This window comes from Rhipicephalus microplus, chromosome 1 (assembly GCF_043290135.1).
Source record: "Rhipicephalus microplus isolate Deutch F79 chromosome 1, USDA_Rmic, whole genome shotgun sequence".
In the NCBI taxonomy this organism is placed as follows: domain Eukaryota; kingdom Metazoa; phylum Arthropoda; class Arachnida; order Ixodida; family Ixodidae; genus Rhipicephalus; species Rhipicephalus microplus.
In genome coordinates this window covers 78,473,894-78,491,640 of record NC_134700.1, presented here as the reverse complement: position 1 = coordinate 78,491,640, position 17,747 = coordinate 78,473,894, and the positions used below count along the sequence as shown (strand labels likewise).

The following is a 17,747-nucleotide window of genomic DNA, read 5'->3' as shown; positions in this document are numbered from 1 at the left end:
CATTTCTGCCTCCATCGGAAATGCAGCCGCCGCAGCCGGGAATCGAACCCGCGACCTGCGGGTCAGCAGCCGAGTACCTTAGCCACTAGACCACCGCGGCGGGGCTGTACTCAGCTGCAACACATTAACCTGTCCTCAGCAACTCATGTAATTAAAACTGGTTGAGACACCACCATTCTGTTTCAGCAACTGAAGCCAAAATCAAAATTAAATCAGACAATGGGGTTTAATCTCCCTAAAGAACTCGTGGGCTATGGAAACACACTATAATTAAGAGCACCAGTATACTCACAGTTACTGCATTTTTCTAAGTGCATGTCCTAACATTAGGTACACAAGGATCGCCCGTACATTTACTAATGAGGGCACAGTGCTGCTTGGATGCCTCCTCACCTTTTTGAGCAGAGCGGGATGAGAGCAGGCCTGCTGAAGCCGAATGAGCATGACGAAGCGTCGAGAGCCCACGTTGCGGTACAGCTCGCGCCCAGTCACGGGGTCTCTGTATTTCTCGGGCCCACTCGACCTGCAAGCGTTTACGAAAAAAGAGATGGGCACAGAAAGAGAGGAACGATCCAGGCTTACGACAAATAGCATTAACAAGTTCCAAACTGCCATTTTTTACAAGGTTCGGTGGAAGCACCAGGGAGTGCCACGCAAAAGTCACTTTTATTTGGTGAATCACACCAATAAGAACTGCAAATCCGAATCATAGTTTTTTTTTTTGTTAGACACAACAGTAATCAGAATAGACAATTAATTCTGACTAGTCTTTTAGTTGTGATTACCAATGATAATGCCATTTTAGGACAAATAAAGTTCTCTCTCAATATCTGACAGCATGTGCCCTACGTGTCAGTGTATGAACAAGTGCGCAGGCACTTATGCCTGTTTATGTATCATAACCAAAAGGAGGGTCAATTGTGATACGCTGCTTTCATAGTTCTTATCATGTTCAGCTGCTACGACTACAAGCGACTCAACAGATATAGCACATAATAAACAGGTAGAACGAAAACTGATGCTCACATAGCATGTGCATGCACCGGTATTCCTTGTACCCATTATATTAAGCTGTATTTGTTTTGTAGTTGTTTACCAACACACCCAAGTTTCCACACTAAATTTCAGATGACATCAGCATTTTTAAAACTGGTGTGGCAGGAACAGAAAAGGATGACATTTATAGACACACAACCACAGCAGTGACAGGCAAGTGCCAGTCTCTTACAAAAAAATAGTCACGGCCTGCGCAGAACGTGCCGCACAGTCACAGTGAAAGCTGGAATAGCGGCTTTTAGAGCCTTTTCTAAACAATCATTGGGTAAGTGCTAAAAGTACACTTGCTGGGTACCCACTATTCCATAAATAATCATAATTTATGTTTAATAGGCTGGTATTTACTATGCTATCCTTCATATTCTTCGGAGAAACGCGATATCCACTGTGGAGGTGCTGACACCACCTGTAAAGTTGTTCGCGCTGCGTGGCACACCTGTCTCGCCCAAACGCCATATTTAAGGGGTGACAACTACAGGGCGGTAGGTGGCGTTGTGTTCGCTAGCGGTGATCACCACTATCATCATCATGGTTGGTAGAGTGGTAGCACCGGCGGTGACCCCTGGCAGAAGGCAAGCCTTGGTGGTGAGCGAGAAAGTTGAGCGAGTCTTTTTTGCGTGTGGCAGTTGCCACGAACGGTTATCTCTAGCGTGGGACCCCGGTGCGTGGCGCCGCGGGTTGCGCGTTGAGGGCCCCCGTGGTAAGTCAAGCGTTGGCGACGCCACCTTCGGTGTGTAATTGTTTTTTGTCATGTTTTAGAGTGTATGGTAATAATGTGTAAGGATGTCCTAGCGTGTTGATCACGATCTATGTCATAATAATTTGGCTAACGATATCGTCGTTCTAAAATGTAGTTAAATAAATTTAAGTTGTTTGGTTTTGACCAATTGCGTCTACTGTGTCCTTTCACTCCAAGAGCGTGGCGCTCACTCGCCATTTCGAGACCCCACACTGGCGCCCAATGTGGGGCTCTTGGAATATCGGACGACAGTTTTTGCGGTTCGGTACAAGATCTTGTTAGAGCCAGGGTCAAGTAGGCCTAGAGGGACTTTGCTAGAGTCAGCGGTGTGCTTTGTTGAGAAACAAGGAGATCGGTTGTTGTGGCGTGTTTAAACTTGTTGGCACGTTGAGTTGTTTTGTTTTTTTTCTGCTCGCAAGTGTTTTTTTGTTGTTATATGAACCGTACTGCCCACCTCTCTACCATTTAGAGCCTATGCACATCTTTTTTGTAGTGAAGATCCCAAACTACGCTCGCGTATTCAACTTTAGGCAGAACATAGGTTCTGTAGGCGAGCAGCTTTGCATCAGGGGGCGCATTTTTCAGTTTGTGCCTAAGTAAGCCAAGTTTTCGAATAGCTGGTCTACAGATGTATTCGATGTAAGTTTGTTAGAGATTGTTGGGAATAATAGAAGTGGCTAAGTGGCTATAACCAAACTTCACTGCCGGGTTAGAGCAAGTCGAGCGCTGTATCCTCTGTGTCTCTTCTGTAATGAGGAGGAAACAATTAGTCATTACTTGCTATCCTGTCACCGGTACATGTCATTAAAGAGAAGATTCGTAGCACCACCTTTTCGAAATCTGGGTCTGGAAATATCCAAATCAGTTGTTCTTCCTTTTGGCGCCTCTACTCTGGGCTACAGTCCCAGGGATGATTTCTACTGCCTGCCGCGGTGGTCTAGTGACTAAGGTACTCGGCTGCTGACCCACAGGTCGCGGGATTGAATCCCGGCCGGGCAGCTGCATTTTCGATGGAGGCGAAAATGCTGTAGGCCCATGTGCTCATCTTTGGGTGCACGTTATAGAACCCCAGGTGGTTGAAATTTCCGAAGCCCTCCACTACGGCGCCTCTCATAATCATATGGCGATTTTGGGACGTTAAACCCTACAAATCAAATCAATCAGGGAGGTTTTCTATGCCATAGAGGAATTTATCGAGTTGGTCTAAAAGAATATCAAGCTAAATTTTTTATCCTTTAAGTATTTCAATACTAATCTTCTGTACTTAAGTTTGTTATATTAGCTATTGTAAGCTTATACAAGAAGTATTGCAAAAAATACTGAAAAAAAAAATCGCCTAATACTCGGCCAATCTCCTGCATTGGACATGATCCATAAGAGGAGGAGAAGAAAAAGAACATTGGACGACCCTCTCATAACCCAATACGCATTGTGTGACGCCTGGTTGTTCTTTTGCTGTTATAAAATGCTTCATTACTGATGTTAACACGATTCATTCGCCAACATCAAGCCTGCCCCAAGGCAAGTTTGCAAACGCGTCCCAAGCATCACCTTGGCTCAGCAGTTAAGTACCGGGCTGGCACGCACTGGACCCGGGTTCGAATCCTACTATGTTTTTTATTTTTTATTATTTTGTGCGATAGCGGTTACAGACACTGGCAGCTGACAACTATGACGCCGCAAGTGACCCGTGTTGTTATCTCGATAACAGCTTTCGCTGTAAAAAAAATTTAAAAAATACAACAAGCAACACATTGCAAACATGCAGAAATTACCTAGACCACTCGTCCAACTCCTTGTACACTTTAGCCTCAGTTCCCTCAAGAGAAAGTTTGTGGAGGATGATGCTTTTTTGAGGCAGTGGCACCTGCAAATTGGTCCAAAGAAATTTACAGATTTAGTAGACAAACTACTTTTTCCAATTTATTAAGAAATGGCAAGGCACTTGTACGGTATTGTGACACTAAAGAATGCTCAGCCCTAGCCTCTAACTCAAGCAAGTCTGCTAATGCTTCCACCCTCGAGCAATGCACCACAGCTTTTATGTGAACCACTTGTCCTCATGGCCTGTCGTGTACACCAAGCAGCAAGACATGTACACCAAGCAGCCATCTGAGCTATCCAAGAATCAAATTTTGTGACCAGATGAGTATGTTAGCATTCACTGGAGAATCCACAGTGTCAACAAAATGAAAGCACAAAAATAAGTGCAGTCGAGGAAAGTCACTGAAAGACTTTTCAGACCTCCTCAATTATCCCAACTTCCCCATGACACCACTACCAATTGCAGAGTAGGTATCCAGAACGGCAACTGAAACTGCACACTGTAAGGTACATTTTTCAATTAGTAGCTAGGTCCTTGTGCAATGCTGCAAACATGGCTTTCACAAACCGGCTCACTGCCATTTTACCAATGCCTTTTACTTACTCCCTTTGCTTGTGTTGTCAGCATGATGCCTCTGCTTTCAATATGAGGCAACTGCTTTGTTGATCTACCACCAACTTCAGTTTGCTGCAGCCGCTATCACCCAGAATAGTTTCCTAATAATACATTAAAGGAAAATTTGGCACTAGTGTCTATGGTAGCTGCAATGCATGACACTACAGCCAACACGGGAATCATGGGTAGTACACGGATTTGCCTAAAATTCGTCCTTTCGGCTCCGTTTGGCTCCGCGTTGCTGGAGCCGCTTTCTCGCAAAACTAAGTTAAGCGAATAATCAGCCGTTCCGTTTCACCACCCTGACCTTCTAGGCTCATCAATTCCAATCAACTCACAAAGTTTACAACAATCCATTCTCCTATTCGAAACAAATGCCAAAACACAACTATAGACAAAGCCACAAGTGCATTAAAAGCTGCAAGCACAAAGATTAGGCAAATGTGTGCACTATCGATCAAACCATGACGGCTGATAGAGCTGTGCACCGCTGTGCCGCACTGCCTCCGCCACCGCGTTTTTTCACTCACGCCGTTCGCGCCGCCGCCGAAGTTCCGAGAGAGATCTCGCCGCCGCCACCGCCACAAAATAATTTGCGGCGCGCCGCCGTTTGTCTTATTTTTACATTAGCTAGAAATCTGGGCATAAAATACATTACTTCACCTTCTTTTCCGCAGCTTTAAAATTTCTGAGAACGGCATTTGTGGTGTCTTGACTGCTCTCTAGTTTCCGCGTATGCGTGCCCTGTCTATATAAAGGCCCTAAAGCAGCTTGTGAAGATACACAGTCGAGCGTGTTGTTCTCTCTTGGCATTTCTCGTTCTTTTAACGCCTTTCAAAACGCACGAACAGTGATTCACGTGACATGACTAGGACACATACTCTAGAATAGTCCACATACGATAAATATCAGTTGTAAATTGTTTACTACTCTGCTTTGTCATGCATTTGCCACCCGCCGCCACCGTTCTTTCTCGGGTCTTGCAGGATTATCTTGCGCGATGAACTTGTGATTTCACTGCATTTGGTGTTTTCAATTGCGAAAGTGGAAATAAGAGTGTAGCCGAGAAGTTTGAAATGCTGATAGGCTCAACGCTTTTTGCTCACAATGCACACATGCTTTATGAAGACATAAATGTCGAAGAGCTTGTAGTATAGAGAGTGTAGTGCAGTGTAATCGAGAATGAAACCAAAGGAAAAGGCTCCGAATCATTCATTCTTCTAACGAACAAATTTTTTACAGCGAAGAGAACGCAGCTCTCCATAACAAAGGCCAGCCTGCTTCGACGTTTTTTGTATATTTTTTATTGCAAGATGAATTATATCGACACTCTCTACAGGCTCTCATCATCTCTGTCATGTTGCACATAAAGCCCAAATAAATTACTTTTGTACCCACACTGTATGCTGTTCACATGACTAAAATCTTACAAGGGCTATACTGAGTAACACTGTTGAAGCATAGATGGAACAAGCTGCCCATCTCCATCTCATTGAGGGTGCATGCGTTGACATAATTCCGTGTGCAATGCCTGCTGTCAACTGCTCCTCAACCGGAAAGGAAGTGTTGTCTGTCTATTGCTGGGCAAAGAAGTATGAAAAGATGCTGCGTGGCTCGATCCACAACAGTGAACTTTGAATATAAGGAGCATGGCCATGAGTGTTAGCACACGCTAGCGCGTTATTTCAGCAGGCATCAGCGAACAGCTCATTTATCCTTATACAAGCTATGATATCACAGTCCGAGCCCTGCTTTTTTTTTTTTTTTTTTCAAAGCAGTCGTATTCCTATACACTAGTGATTTACAGTTTTGCTAGATCAGATTAAAAAGAGTTAGCTGCAGCATAAGTTCATTATAGGGCTGCAAGCCCCTATCGCACGGTGTAAAATGTCAAGTCGTCGAGGGGTTTTCTGACCATAATACTGTTGAAGTTGCCTCAAACTTAGCGTGTTCTTTTTGGAAACCTCAGATCAAAACCGATTTGAACTTTCTTGATTACACTTTCGTGCTAGACATTTTCACCTCATCTTTTGAAGAATTTGAATGTTGGCTAATTTCGCAATTTAGATGCGCTCCTTCTTAAGTTTGTAATAATGGCTACCAAAGTATTGGCCACAAAAATATATTAAACGGAACCCAATACACCCATGCTACCATTGAGATGTAATCCACCTCCTTCGACGCATAATGCGTTTATGGAACAATCGTCATTCGAAGTGTAATGATAATGCTCTTTGAGTTAATGCATTGAAAAGCAAATAGAAGCTAAAATCAAGAGTCTAAGAAGTAAGAACTACTACTTTAGCAATGCCTTCGCTACTCTTATAAAAAAATCCATCCAGGTTCTAGAGGTCGATTAGTCCTCGATCGTCTATGCCCTCATTGTTTATTCTTTATGGCCAATCCTCCTCAAATCCTGAAGCTATAATAAATACCTTTAATGATTACTTCAAATCTGTTTGTTTTTTTTCTACCGATAACAGCATAATGCCTTCATTTTCCACGTGCAGCAAACTACCCACCCTACCTAATTTTGAATTGAGCTCCTCTGAGTGCATAGCCTAATAATATTTTTAATGTTGCAAAACACTCTGGCCCAGACAGTATGCCAAATATATTTCTAAAGTAGTACTCAGTATACTCAGTATAGTGTGATAATTATTTTACCGTAATACTTGAAAAAGTAAATTTCTGTCACAACTCCCCAACTGCAGAAATTAGCAAACGCCGTGCCTCTAAGTTCAGAAACAAGCAAATACCAAATTATAGGCTCATATCTATGTTTTTATACGATCTCCACACCCTTTGGCCTTTTATACGAGCATTTGATCAACAAATACTCTGTAGAATATTTAAACGCACACAACATATTTTTCAGATCACAGTGTGGCTATTGTACTGGCTATAAAGTTGCTTGAATTTACGCACAACATTGTTGCCTTTATTAACAACCAAAGACATATTTATGCCATATTTAGTGACTATTCTAAGGATTTTGACATAGCTTGCCAAGCCAAACTTCTAGCTTCTTCACAAATATTTTGGCCACAACATGCAACCACACTCAGAATTTTTTCAAGTTTGACCATGCGAAGTCATCCCACATACAGATCGAATAAGAGGTGCCTCGAGGCTCAGTGCATGGACCGCTTCTCTTTATTATTTACAAAAATGACGTAGCCGAGATTATGAGTAACACCCAAATTAAACTCGAAATGTCTGCAGATGACTGCGTTATCTGTAAAATCTAGGCTTGTGCGAATAGTGAATTTTAGGTTCGAATCCAATTCTAAGCGCATAGTGATTTTGATCGAATAATTTCAAATCAAATTCGAATGGCATGTATGACATATAAAAAAAAAGGTATATTTATGATGACCTAACTGACCTGCACAATATTTCTTTTGAATTGAAATAGGGACTCTATGCAAATGCAATTTTTTTTTTTTTCATTCAAAGGAAGTCGAAACAACCCCGAGCAGCAGTTTTGGTAAGATGTGAGTGATAACCTGTAAAATACTTTACGTTTTAAAATTTATTACACTTGGAGCATATAATCCATCATAACAAGCCTAATAAAATGAAGAATTGATTTGGGGATAACATGTTACTTTAAAGGGGCCCTGCAACACTTTTTCAAGTAGCCATGAAGCCAGTAAACTTGCTTGTTGCCTCACAAATTTACCGCCGCAAAGTTTCTAGAATTAGTCCAGTACGAGCGGAGCGCCAAAAATTTGCCCCACGCTGCAATTGCATTTTCTCTTCTCGTCCCGACGCAATAGCTGAAAGTTAAGCAGGGAGGAATGTCATGGCGAAAGAAAATATGTCACACGCACCTCATAACCTTGAGCCCCTCTTTTTTTTTAATACGCGGCTTTTCAGTGTGATTGCGCACGTACTCGTGAACAAGCGGCAGCCCCGGTAACGACGATCGCGCCATGCTCAAATCAGCCAATGGCTGTGACAAGTGATTTTTGAGCTTGCAGTGTCATTTGCCAAGAGAAGAAAGCAATCTTCAGCTTTGAAAATTTATTGTGAATAACAGGCCGCGTGCTGCGCTGTAATATTTCCCTCGCGTGTTTTCGGTAGCCTCGACTACCGATCAGCAGCGTTTTCTGACCATGCTCAATAAATGTTGCAGGGCCCCTTTAAATTTGAAGAGGGGCTTTTCGGCAAAGCGAATTCCCCCTGTATAACTACCTTCACAGACAGTGACACGCACATTAATATACATCTATTTGTTCATTGCGAATACTTCAAAAATATTCCATAATTTAAATTCGCATCGAAGCGAATTCAAATACTCAACTATTTGTTCGGATATTGAAAGCATTCGAATATTTGCACAAGCCTAGTAAAATCATCTTAAGATGCACCGATTACAGCTTTTTTTTTTTTTTGTCATTTTGCAATAGGAGGGAAGCATGTTGATTGTCTAGTAACTGCAAAAATAATGTAGTCACAGCCTTTTCAATTAGGAAATGGCTTCTTCATTTTACATATACAAATGACGGTGCTGAACATATGTATTTACACCTGCTATGTCCCGATAACTGAAACAGCAGTGCAGTCGAACTCCGGTACAATGAAAGCCGCTTCAACAAAATTTCCGCTACAACCAAAAATTCACGATTCCACGTCAGCAGTTCATAGGAGTCAATGCATAAATATTGTCGCCACAACGAACACTTTTCTTCGATCGTCCCGCTTCAATGAAATTTTACAATGCAATTCCAAGCTCAGATACTTATTTCTATGCAGTAAACCAAATCTTTATTATTTCATCACATTTTCAAAGTCTGAAAATCCGTCAACAGAGTTTAAAAGACTTGTTGGCACCTGCAGAAACCACCGCTATACCGTTGCTGTTCAGCAAGCATGGGTGTCGCCATTGCTCGATAGCGATGGCAATGAGACTGCCCTGCTTTTGCCACTGGCTTGCTTTTGAGTCGCAGACGATCCGAAGCTGAAGCTCAATTCCTCAGTTCATAGTTTTCTTCTCGCAGCTGCTGGGTGCAACCGCGGAACGATGCCTTTTTTGATTCCGATGCTTATCATTATGTTCTAATCTGAGCGGCTGTTCTCTGCATTATCAACAAAATCAGCTAGCGGCGAGTGATGGATGATAAGAAAGGCATAATGCGAAAGTCGCCGCTACACGATACCCTGCCTCCATATCCGCGTTGTCAGATACTTTTGATGGTGGACAGCTGCTGGTGTTAATGTGTTGATGCATCTGTTTGGTTCGTTCATGAAGGCAATTTTAGGTGTTGTTTCAGCGTGCTTTTCACGATGGCCTCGCTATGCATGGGTGAAAATCACGTCGTGACGCTGCTGGGAAAGAATAGGAAGCAGCGGACATTTTTTTTTAATTTTGAGAATAAAAGTTCCTTTGTTTTGCTATTCAGATCAGCTATACTTTTTCAACTTCAGTACGAAGTTTTCACTTCAATGAAACTTTTTCCATGCCCCGTCAGTTTCATTGTAGTGGGATTCGACTGTATTTGTAAATAGATAACATTAAGACATGCTGCTGTCACTTCAAGTCTTCAACTGCTTTGCCCTTTCGAGGAAACAGTTTTTTCCCACCAACTCTTGAATCGTGATTCTACCCTTTCCTGCGCCGCACCGCTGCTGATCCAACGGACCCCGCGCCGTTGCCACGCCGCCGTTGGAAGTGGAAACAACGGCGCGCTGCCGCCAGCAATTTTGGTACCAACGCACAAATCTAGTGGCTGAACAATCGCAATGCCAGAATTCCCTCTAGTAAATGTTGTAGGAGATTATGGCATAATGAGGAAGCCACTGTACATTGGGCTTAGCCTGTAAGATATTGGGTAGCGTGCCATCATGGGACATTTGCTATTGACCTCATAGCATTGGTATAGCCAAGAAAATATTGGGCATGCAATTTGGTGTGTGTGAATACACGTGCAAACATACATAAAGTACAGTTGGCAGACACTGTTTATTAAACATAAAAAGCTTGTCCTGCTGCATTTCCCAAACACTGATAAGCTTTTCCTTTACATCGGTATCCGGCTGAGCAGTCCAGCTGTTGGAGTTTTTGGCAAAATGTGTGACTTAACCTTTAAAAGCTGCGGTGTAGCTCTAGTGAGACAATGTCAAGCAGTCACGTGGCAGCACATGCACATCGCGAGTACGAAATAGCATGTCGCATCAAACAACCAATGATAAAACGGCAGCGAAGAAAACCAGCACAATGCCACTCTGTCTTGTGTAAAGGCCAAGTGCTTTGAAAGAAATCTCGCTACTGCCCTGATTAGGTGACCACGACAAGCACAGCAGCTGCCCCTAAGCCTTGTTTTTCAGTATCCTGATAGCGTGTTGATGAGGGGCGGCCACAAAAGGCACTAGTCCACACAGAGTAGGGACTTCGCTGGCTAAACTTCAGTCAGGAATATGGGTGGACAATTTTTTGTCACGAATATGAATTGAGCACTAACAATGAATAACACTTTTGAAAAAAAAAGGATGATATGGCTGGAGTAAGGATGATGGGCATCATGGCTGGAGTAATTCTTGCGATATAGTAGGCCGTCGTAAATCACGAGTGGTGTGGAGCGTTTAGAGCTACAAGCCACATCGATCACTGGTTTCGGCAAAGGGTCACACTGTTGCTCCTGATGGAAGACGTCCAAATTTGGAAAGTTGGAGGAGATTGCAGCCAGGTGGTTATGGAAATTGTCATCATCAGTATCCGCAGTCGGAGATGGAAGACGAGATGAGCAGTCGGCACCTGTGTGGCATCAATCGCTCTTGTAAGTCACAGAAAAATTATATTCTTGAAACCGCAAGGCCCCATGAGCCAACCGGCCAGCTGGGTTGTGTAGGCCAACGAGCCAACAAAAAGAATGATCATCTGTGTCGATCTTGAATTGCCGGCAGTATAAATAAGGCCTGAACTTTTGGACAGCGAAAACAAGCGAAGGACATTCCAGTTCTGTGACTGTGCAATTGCTCACAGCCATAGGAAAAATTCCACTTGCATATGCCCCGACGTGCTCGCGGATGTCGCGATATTGAACTAGCACGGCACCAACATTGACACCTCTAGCATCTGTATGCAGTTCCATGAGTGCCTCCGAGTCGAAATAACGCAAGACGGGTATGGAAGTAAGCAACTACTTCAGCTGCTTGAAAGCAACCTCACACTAAACAGTCCATCAGAATGGGGCGTCTTTGCGGAGCAAGTCTGTCAGTGGAGGAGCAAGCAGGGCGAAGACTTTGATAAACTGGCGAAAATAAGAACACAGGCCCACGAAGCTACGAAGATCCTTCACAGTCGTTGGTTGCTTGAAGTTACGGACAGCATTAACCTTTTGTCTGGACACATACTGTCCTTGTCGACAAGATATCCGAGCACAAGGGCTTGACGCTCACCAAAATGACACTTTCTTGCGTTTAATATAAGACCAGCTTGTTTGACACAATATAGGACAACGCTAAGCCGATGGTTGTGCTGGTGGAATTTCTTGCCGAAAATAATTACGCCATCGAGGTAACACATACAAATCTCCTATTTGATACCACGAAGGGTGGAGTCCATAAATCGCTTGAAGGTAGCTGGGGCATTGCATAAGCCAAATGGCATAATGCTAAATTCAAATAACCTATCAGGTGTGGCAAAAGCACTCTTCTCTCTGTGAAACGGATGCATTGGTATCTGCCAGTACCCAGACCTTAGGTCGACAGACGAAAAGCATGCAGCCGAGTGCAGACAATCGCGTGGTAGCGGATAATGTCTGTTTTGTGACGCGTGGTAGCGGATAAATGTCTTTTTTTGTAACGTCGTTGAGATGGTAGTAGCCGAGACAAAATTACCAACAGTTGTCTTTCTTTTTTACCATTATGACAGGAGCTGCCCAGGGACTGCTTGACTTCTGAATAATGCTTTTCTGCAGCATGTCGCTGACCTGGTTGGCGATCGCCTTCCTTTCTGACGAGGATACGTGACAGGGTTTCTGGTTTATCGGTGTAGCATCTCCCGTGTTGATGCGGTCGTGCATATGGGATTCGGGTAACATGAGACAACGCTTGTCTTGAGTGCAATAAAAGACTCCCACGTAGCGTGTAAGCACCTCTTCGAGGACAATCTGCTCGAAAGAAGGCAACGACTTGTTGATCATGCATTTCAGCTTGGCTGGGTAGTTCGGCGCAGTCTGACTGATGGCTGGAGACTCTGAGACCATTCTGACGTCAACTGTGGCCTGCTCCTCAAAAGTTCCCAGTTTAAATCCAGCTGCTAGAACAACAGGCTCTGAGGCTCCGTTGAGCACCTACAAACAAGCATGTCTGCCGATGGCTGCGATGACAGACCGCGGGACCAGCACATTGTTCTTGATGGCCTTTGTATGATTGGGCTCGACAAGTCCAGTGCAGGGTCCTGAGTGGACTTGAGAAAAGCATATGGGAACCAACACAGCTGTCCGACCAGGGATCGTCACATCTTCAGAAAAGGAAAGAGCGTCGATTGGGGAGAGTCGGAAAATTGTCAACTGTGGCAGTGAGCAATGTACTTTCTAGAAGAATTTCTTCAGTTTCACAGTCAAGCGTAGCACCGCATTAACGAAGAAGGTCTATACCGAGAATGACGTCATGAGTTGTGCGAGCCAGTACAGTGAATTCAACTCAGAAATTTTGTCCACCAATTATAAGTACAAGTGAGCAAATTCAAACAGGGCATAACGCTTTGCCTCCAACTCCACGAAAAGTTTCTTTAGGATCCCACACGAACATAACTTTGTGACCCAAGAAACGATGTTTGAAACGAAGACTCATAACCGAAACAGCAGCACCAGTGTCTACAAGAGCAAAGGTACCTACCCCGTCTATACCCACATGCACTTTGTTCATCAACATCACAGCAGAAGGAGGAATTGGCGAAACCGATCATCCCGCGACCGCACCTCTATCGGTCGCACCAGCTAGTTCCCCAGCTGATGCGGGGAAGGCAACCGACGATGTGGAAACGGCGACTGGCGGGAACATGTCGGAGGCGAGGGACTCGATTCGCGATTCGTTAAGCCATTGCTGCAGGGGACGGTGGTTGGCCGGGGTAGAGGTCCAGGTTTCATGCATATGAGCAGGGTATGTCGAAAAACCTGGCAGAGCAGGCGGCAGCTAGGACAGAAGTGTTAATTATGCGGTAGGAGATCACATGTGTAGTAAACAGGGACTTGTCAGCTTACATTAGAAGGAGCATAGGTGGCATCAGTACGCACAGACTTTGTGCTCCGTATTGATATTTCGTGATGGCGGATAGTAGTCTTCTGATAGAGGCCTGGCTGACAATGGTCAGAAGTCCGCAGCGGCACGTCGAGATCATGACATCCGGAGGTGATTGTGACTTGTCGGGGAAGACAGACGCCGCAGGGTCAAATATGCAGTTTCTGTGCACGGTCGGTTTTCGACGTGACGCTCTCGCCTCCAGTAGGAAAGTAGTTCGAGGCGCGCGGCGAACGAGCATTGGTAGTGAGCGTCACTTGCTTGAAGCTGAGCGAGCTTTTCTCGAACTACTTGACGTACAAAGAAGGAAATGTCTTCATAATTCTTTGGGTCTTCAAAGCCTCGAATGTGCGACACTGCTGCCTGAAAGCAGAAGTAGTGTTCTTGTTTTCTTTCATGATGATGATGTTTGATGTTTTATGGCGCAAGGGCCGATTCACGGCCAAAGAGCGCCAGTTCATCTTACTAAAAATATGGACAATGATTGTGATAAGTGGCTGTATAAGGGCCATAAAATTCCTCGCACTAAAGCGGGTAAAAACATACAAGTAATAAAATCATGACTATGCCGTGAAAGGTGTGCATGGTGTGAATAGGTGACAAAAGTTGGTGATAATGAAAAACGATGGTGGACATGTATGGCATTAGCACAAGTACCTCACACGTTAGTACCCTTGCGTGCAAGGGCCGTGAGGCAAGTGCTTTCCTGTGTAGCCACCGCAGCAAAAACCTCTCTAGAGAGGTCGTGCTACGGTATGCCCGGGTATATGATATGAAAATTATGAATTTCCTTTAAAAACGCTAATAATGATTTGTGACTAAAAAGCGGTTCCCTACCGACGAACATTGAAGGGTGTAAAGGTATATGTTGTCGGTAGGGTAATGGAAAATGCTGTTTTCTTATAGTTTCTAAGTGTTTACATTGGATTAACACGTGAAGGACGGTCAATGGTTCCCCACATCTGTCACACAATGGTGGATCGCCACCAGACAAAAGGTGTGTGTGTGTCATGTATGTGTGTCCTATCCTGAGTCTCGTTAGAATTACCTCTGTATGACGCGATTTCGATACGGGCAGCCAATGACCAAGGTGTGGCTTAATAACGTGTAGTTTGTTTTGTGTATGTGTATCCCACTTGCTCTGCCAGTATACTCTGAGGTTTCGTTTGAGAGACGGCTTGAGATCAAGGGCCGGGATCGATATCGGTGTAGGGGCACTGCTTTTGTGGACGGATGCAGCGAGCTGATCCGCCCTCACGTTGCCTTGAATCTCACGGTGCCCTGGCACCCAGCACACTACAACATGTTGTTTGAGTGAGTAGAGTGTGCATAAAGTGGAGTAAAGTGAGACAAGGACTGGGTTTTTGTGTTTTTTAAGAGTGTGCAGAGCCGTTACTACACTGAGGGAGTCTGTATAAATTACTGCTTTTTGTATTTGTAATTGCTTGATGTGTTTAGCCGCCGCAAGTATCGCATAGGCTTCCGCTGTGAAGATACTTGTGTCTGAATGTAGAGGGCCAGCATCCGAAAAGGATGGACCGACAGCAGCGTAGGACACAGAGGAGTTAGTCTTGGAGGCATCTGTGAAGAACTCAGGACGTGTGTATTTGTGTTGAAGTTCCAGGAAATATGTTCGGATATGGGCAATAGGCGCATGTTTAGTAACTTCTAAGAAAGACACATCGCAATCTATAGTTTGCCACTGCCACGGTGGAAGGTATGCAACAGGGGCCATTAAACTGTGTTCGAGTGACACTCCAGTGTCTTCAGCTAGACCCTTCAGGCGAACCGAGAAGGGCTGCCTCATTGAAGGCCTGTTTTGAAAAAGAATGGAGCTCGATAAGTCATTTATAGTAGAGTATGAGGGGTGCCTCTTGTCTGCTTTCACCTTAAGGAAATATATAAAGGACATGTAGGTTCTTTGCAGATGAAGGGACCACTCATTTGACTCAACGTAAAGGCTTTCTACGGGGCTGGTGCGAAAAGCACCCGTAGAAAGGCGGATGCCCGAATGGTGCACGGGATCCAGCATCTTCAAAGCACTTTGAGTCGCTGACTGATAAACAATGGCCCCATAATCTAAGCGGGTGCGAATAAGGCTTCTATACAGGTTCATGAGGCATTTCCTGTCACTACCCCACGTAGTACGTGACAACACTTTTATAACATTCATGGCTTTTAAACATTTTGTTTTTAAATACTTTATGTGGGGTACGAAGGTCAACTTGTTGTCCAAGATTAAGCCTAAGAATTTATGCTCGGCTTTGACGGACAGTTGTTGCCCGTTCAGTTGAATGTCGGGTTCCGAGTGCATGCCTCTCTTTCGAGAGAACAAGACACATGTGCTTTTTTGTGGGTTAAGTCGAAATCCGTTTTCATCTGCCCATTTGGAGACCTTATTTAAACCAAGCTGAACCTGCCGCTCACACATGGCCAAGTTGCATGACTTGAAGCCAAGCTGAACGTCGTCGACATATGTACAATAGAACATATTGCGAGGGATGGACAAGTGCAAGGAATTCATCTTGATGAGAAAAAGTGTGCAGCTAAGTACACCACCTTGTGGCACGCCTGTTTCCTGGACGAATGTTTGGGAAAGAACCGTGCCCACTCGGACACGGAATGTCCGGTTTGACAGGTAACTTTCGATTATGTGAAACATTCTTCCGCGCACGCCAAGGTGGGACAGGTCTCTTAGCATTCCGAAACGCCATGTTGTATCATAAGCCTTTTCGATATCGAGGAATACTGAGAGAAAATATTGTTTATGGACGAAGGCGTCCCTGATCTGTGCCTCGATACGAACAAGGTGGTCTGTGGTGGATCTACTTTCTCGAAACCCGCACTGAAATGGATCGAGCAAATTGTTTATTTCAAGAAAGTGTACAAGTCTGCAGTTTATCATTTTTTCAAAGATTTTGCACAAGCAGCTTGTGAGTGCAATAGGCCTATAACTGGAAGGTAAGGAAGGGTCCTTGCCCTCTTTCAAAACGGGAATTATAATAGCCTCTTTCCAGGAGTTAGGGATAGTGCCAGAAAACCAGATAGCATTGTACAAACAAAGTAAGGTTTTTCGCGTTTCGATCGGCAGGTTTTTTAACATTTCATAAACGACACGGTCAGAACCTGGGGCAGAAGTACTGCAGGAGTTTAGGGATGTTCGGAGCTCAGCTAGACTGAACGCTTGATTATATGCCTCGTATCCAGTGCATTTGTGTTCGAGTTTTTGCTTTTCTATTCTTGTTCTGTATTTTTGGAAAGTGTCAGTATAGTGGGATGAGCTGGACACCTGTTCGAAGTGTGCACCGAGGAAGTTTGCCTGATCTTCCAAGGTGTCACCCTGAGTGTTTACGAGTGGAAGTGTGTGTACTTGTTTTCCTGCTATCCTACCGACCATGTTCCACACTTTAGCTTCCTGTGTGTATGAATTGATCCCTGACAAAAACTTCTGCCAACTTTCTCTTCTTGCCTGCCGACGCGTTCGCCTGCCTTGAGACTTTATTTTCTTGAAGGTGTCAAGATTTTCGGCTGTTGGTGAGTTCCGAAGCAGCCTCCAAGCTCTGTTTTGCTGTTTGCGCGCGTTTCGGCATTCAGAGTTCCACCATGGCACACGCCGTTTTCCAGGGTGTCCATTTGTTTGTGGGATGCATTTTGTTGCAGCATCAATCAAAAATGCTGTGAAGTAGTTGACAGCAACATCAATGTTCAAAGTACTTATGTCATTCCAACCTAGACGAGCGATGGTATAAAAGTGTTCCCAGTCGGCTCTGTTTATGAGCCACTTGGGAACACGTGATGGACACTCAGTTACTGTATTTGTGCTCAAAACTATGGGGAAGTGGTCACTTCCGTACAGATTACTGATGACTTTCCACTGGAGTAGGGGCACAAGAGATGGGGATACTATGCTTAGGTCTATGGAGGAGTAGGTGTTATTGGCGAGATTATAATACGTTGAGTCTTTTCGATTTAGAAGACACGCGCTTGAGGAGAGAAGGAACTCTTCAATCAGTCGACCTCGCGCGTCATACCTAGAGTCACCCCATAGCCTGCTATGCGCATTAAAGTCTCCAAGGAGAACATAGGGCTCCGGAAGTTCATCAATTAAAGAGTGTAAATCACGTTTTTGCAGCTGATAGCTAGGAGGAATGTAGATAGTGCAGATTGTGATCAGTTTATCAAAAAGAACTGCTCGAACAGCCACTGCCTCAAGGGATGTTTGGAGTTGTAAGTGTGTGCATGCAATTCCTTGATTCACAATGA

General features: G+C 44.3%; 1 protein-coding gene across 5 annotated transcripts in view; it reads right to left on the bottom strand.

The window, feature by feature from the left end:
• The window catches only part of LOC119178658 (transcription termination factor 2-like), a 123,429-nt gene that overhangs the window by 28,807 nt on the left and 76,875 nt on the right, over positions 1-17,747 (bottom strand). For all 5 annotated transcript variants that reach the window (XM_075869572.1, XM_075869558.1, XM_075869552.1 and 2 more), the window contains 2 exons: positions 3,571-3,662; positions 394-523 (listed from right to left, as the gene is read on the bottom strand). In XM_075869572.1, coding sequence (XP_075725687.1) covers positions 394-523; positions 3,571-3,662 — 222 coding nt within the window. The remainder of the gene's footprint in view (positions 1-393; positions 524-3,570; positions 3,663-17,747) is intronic.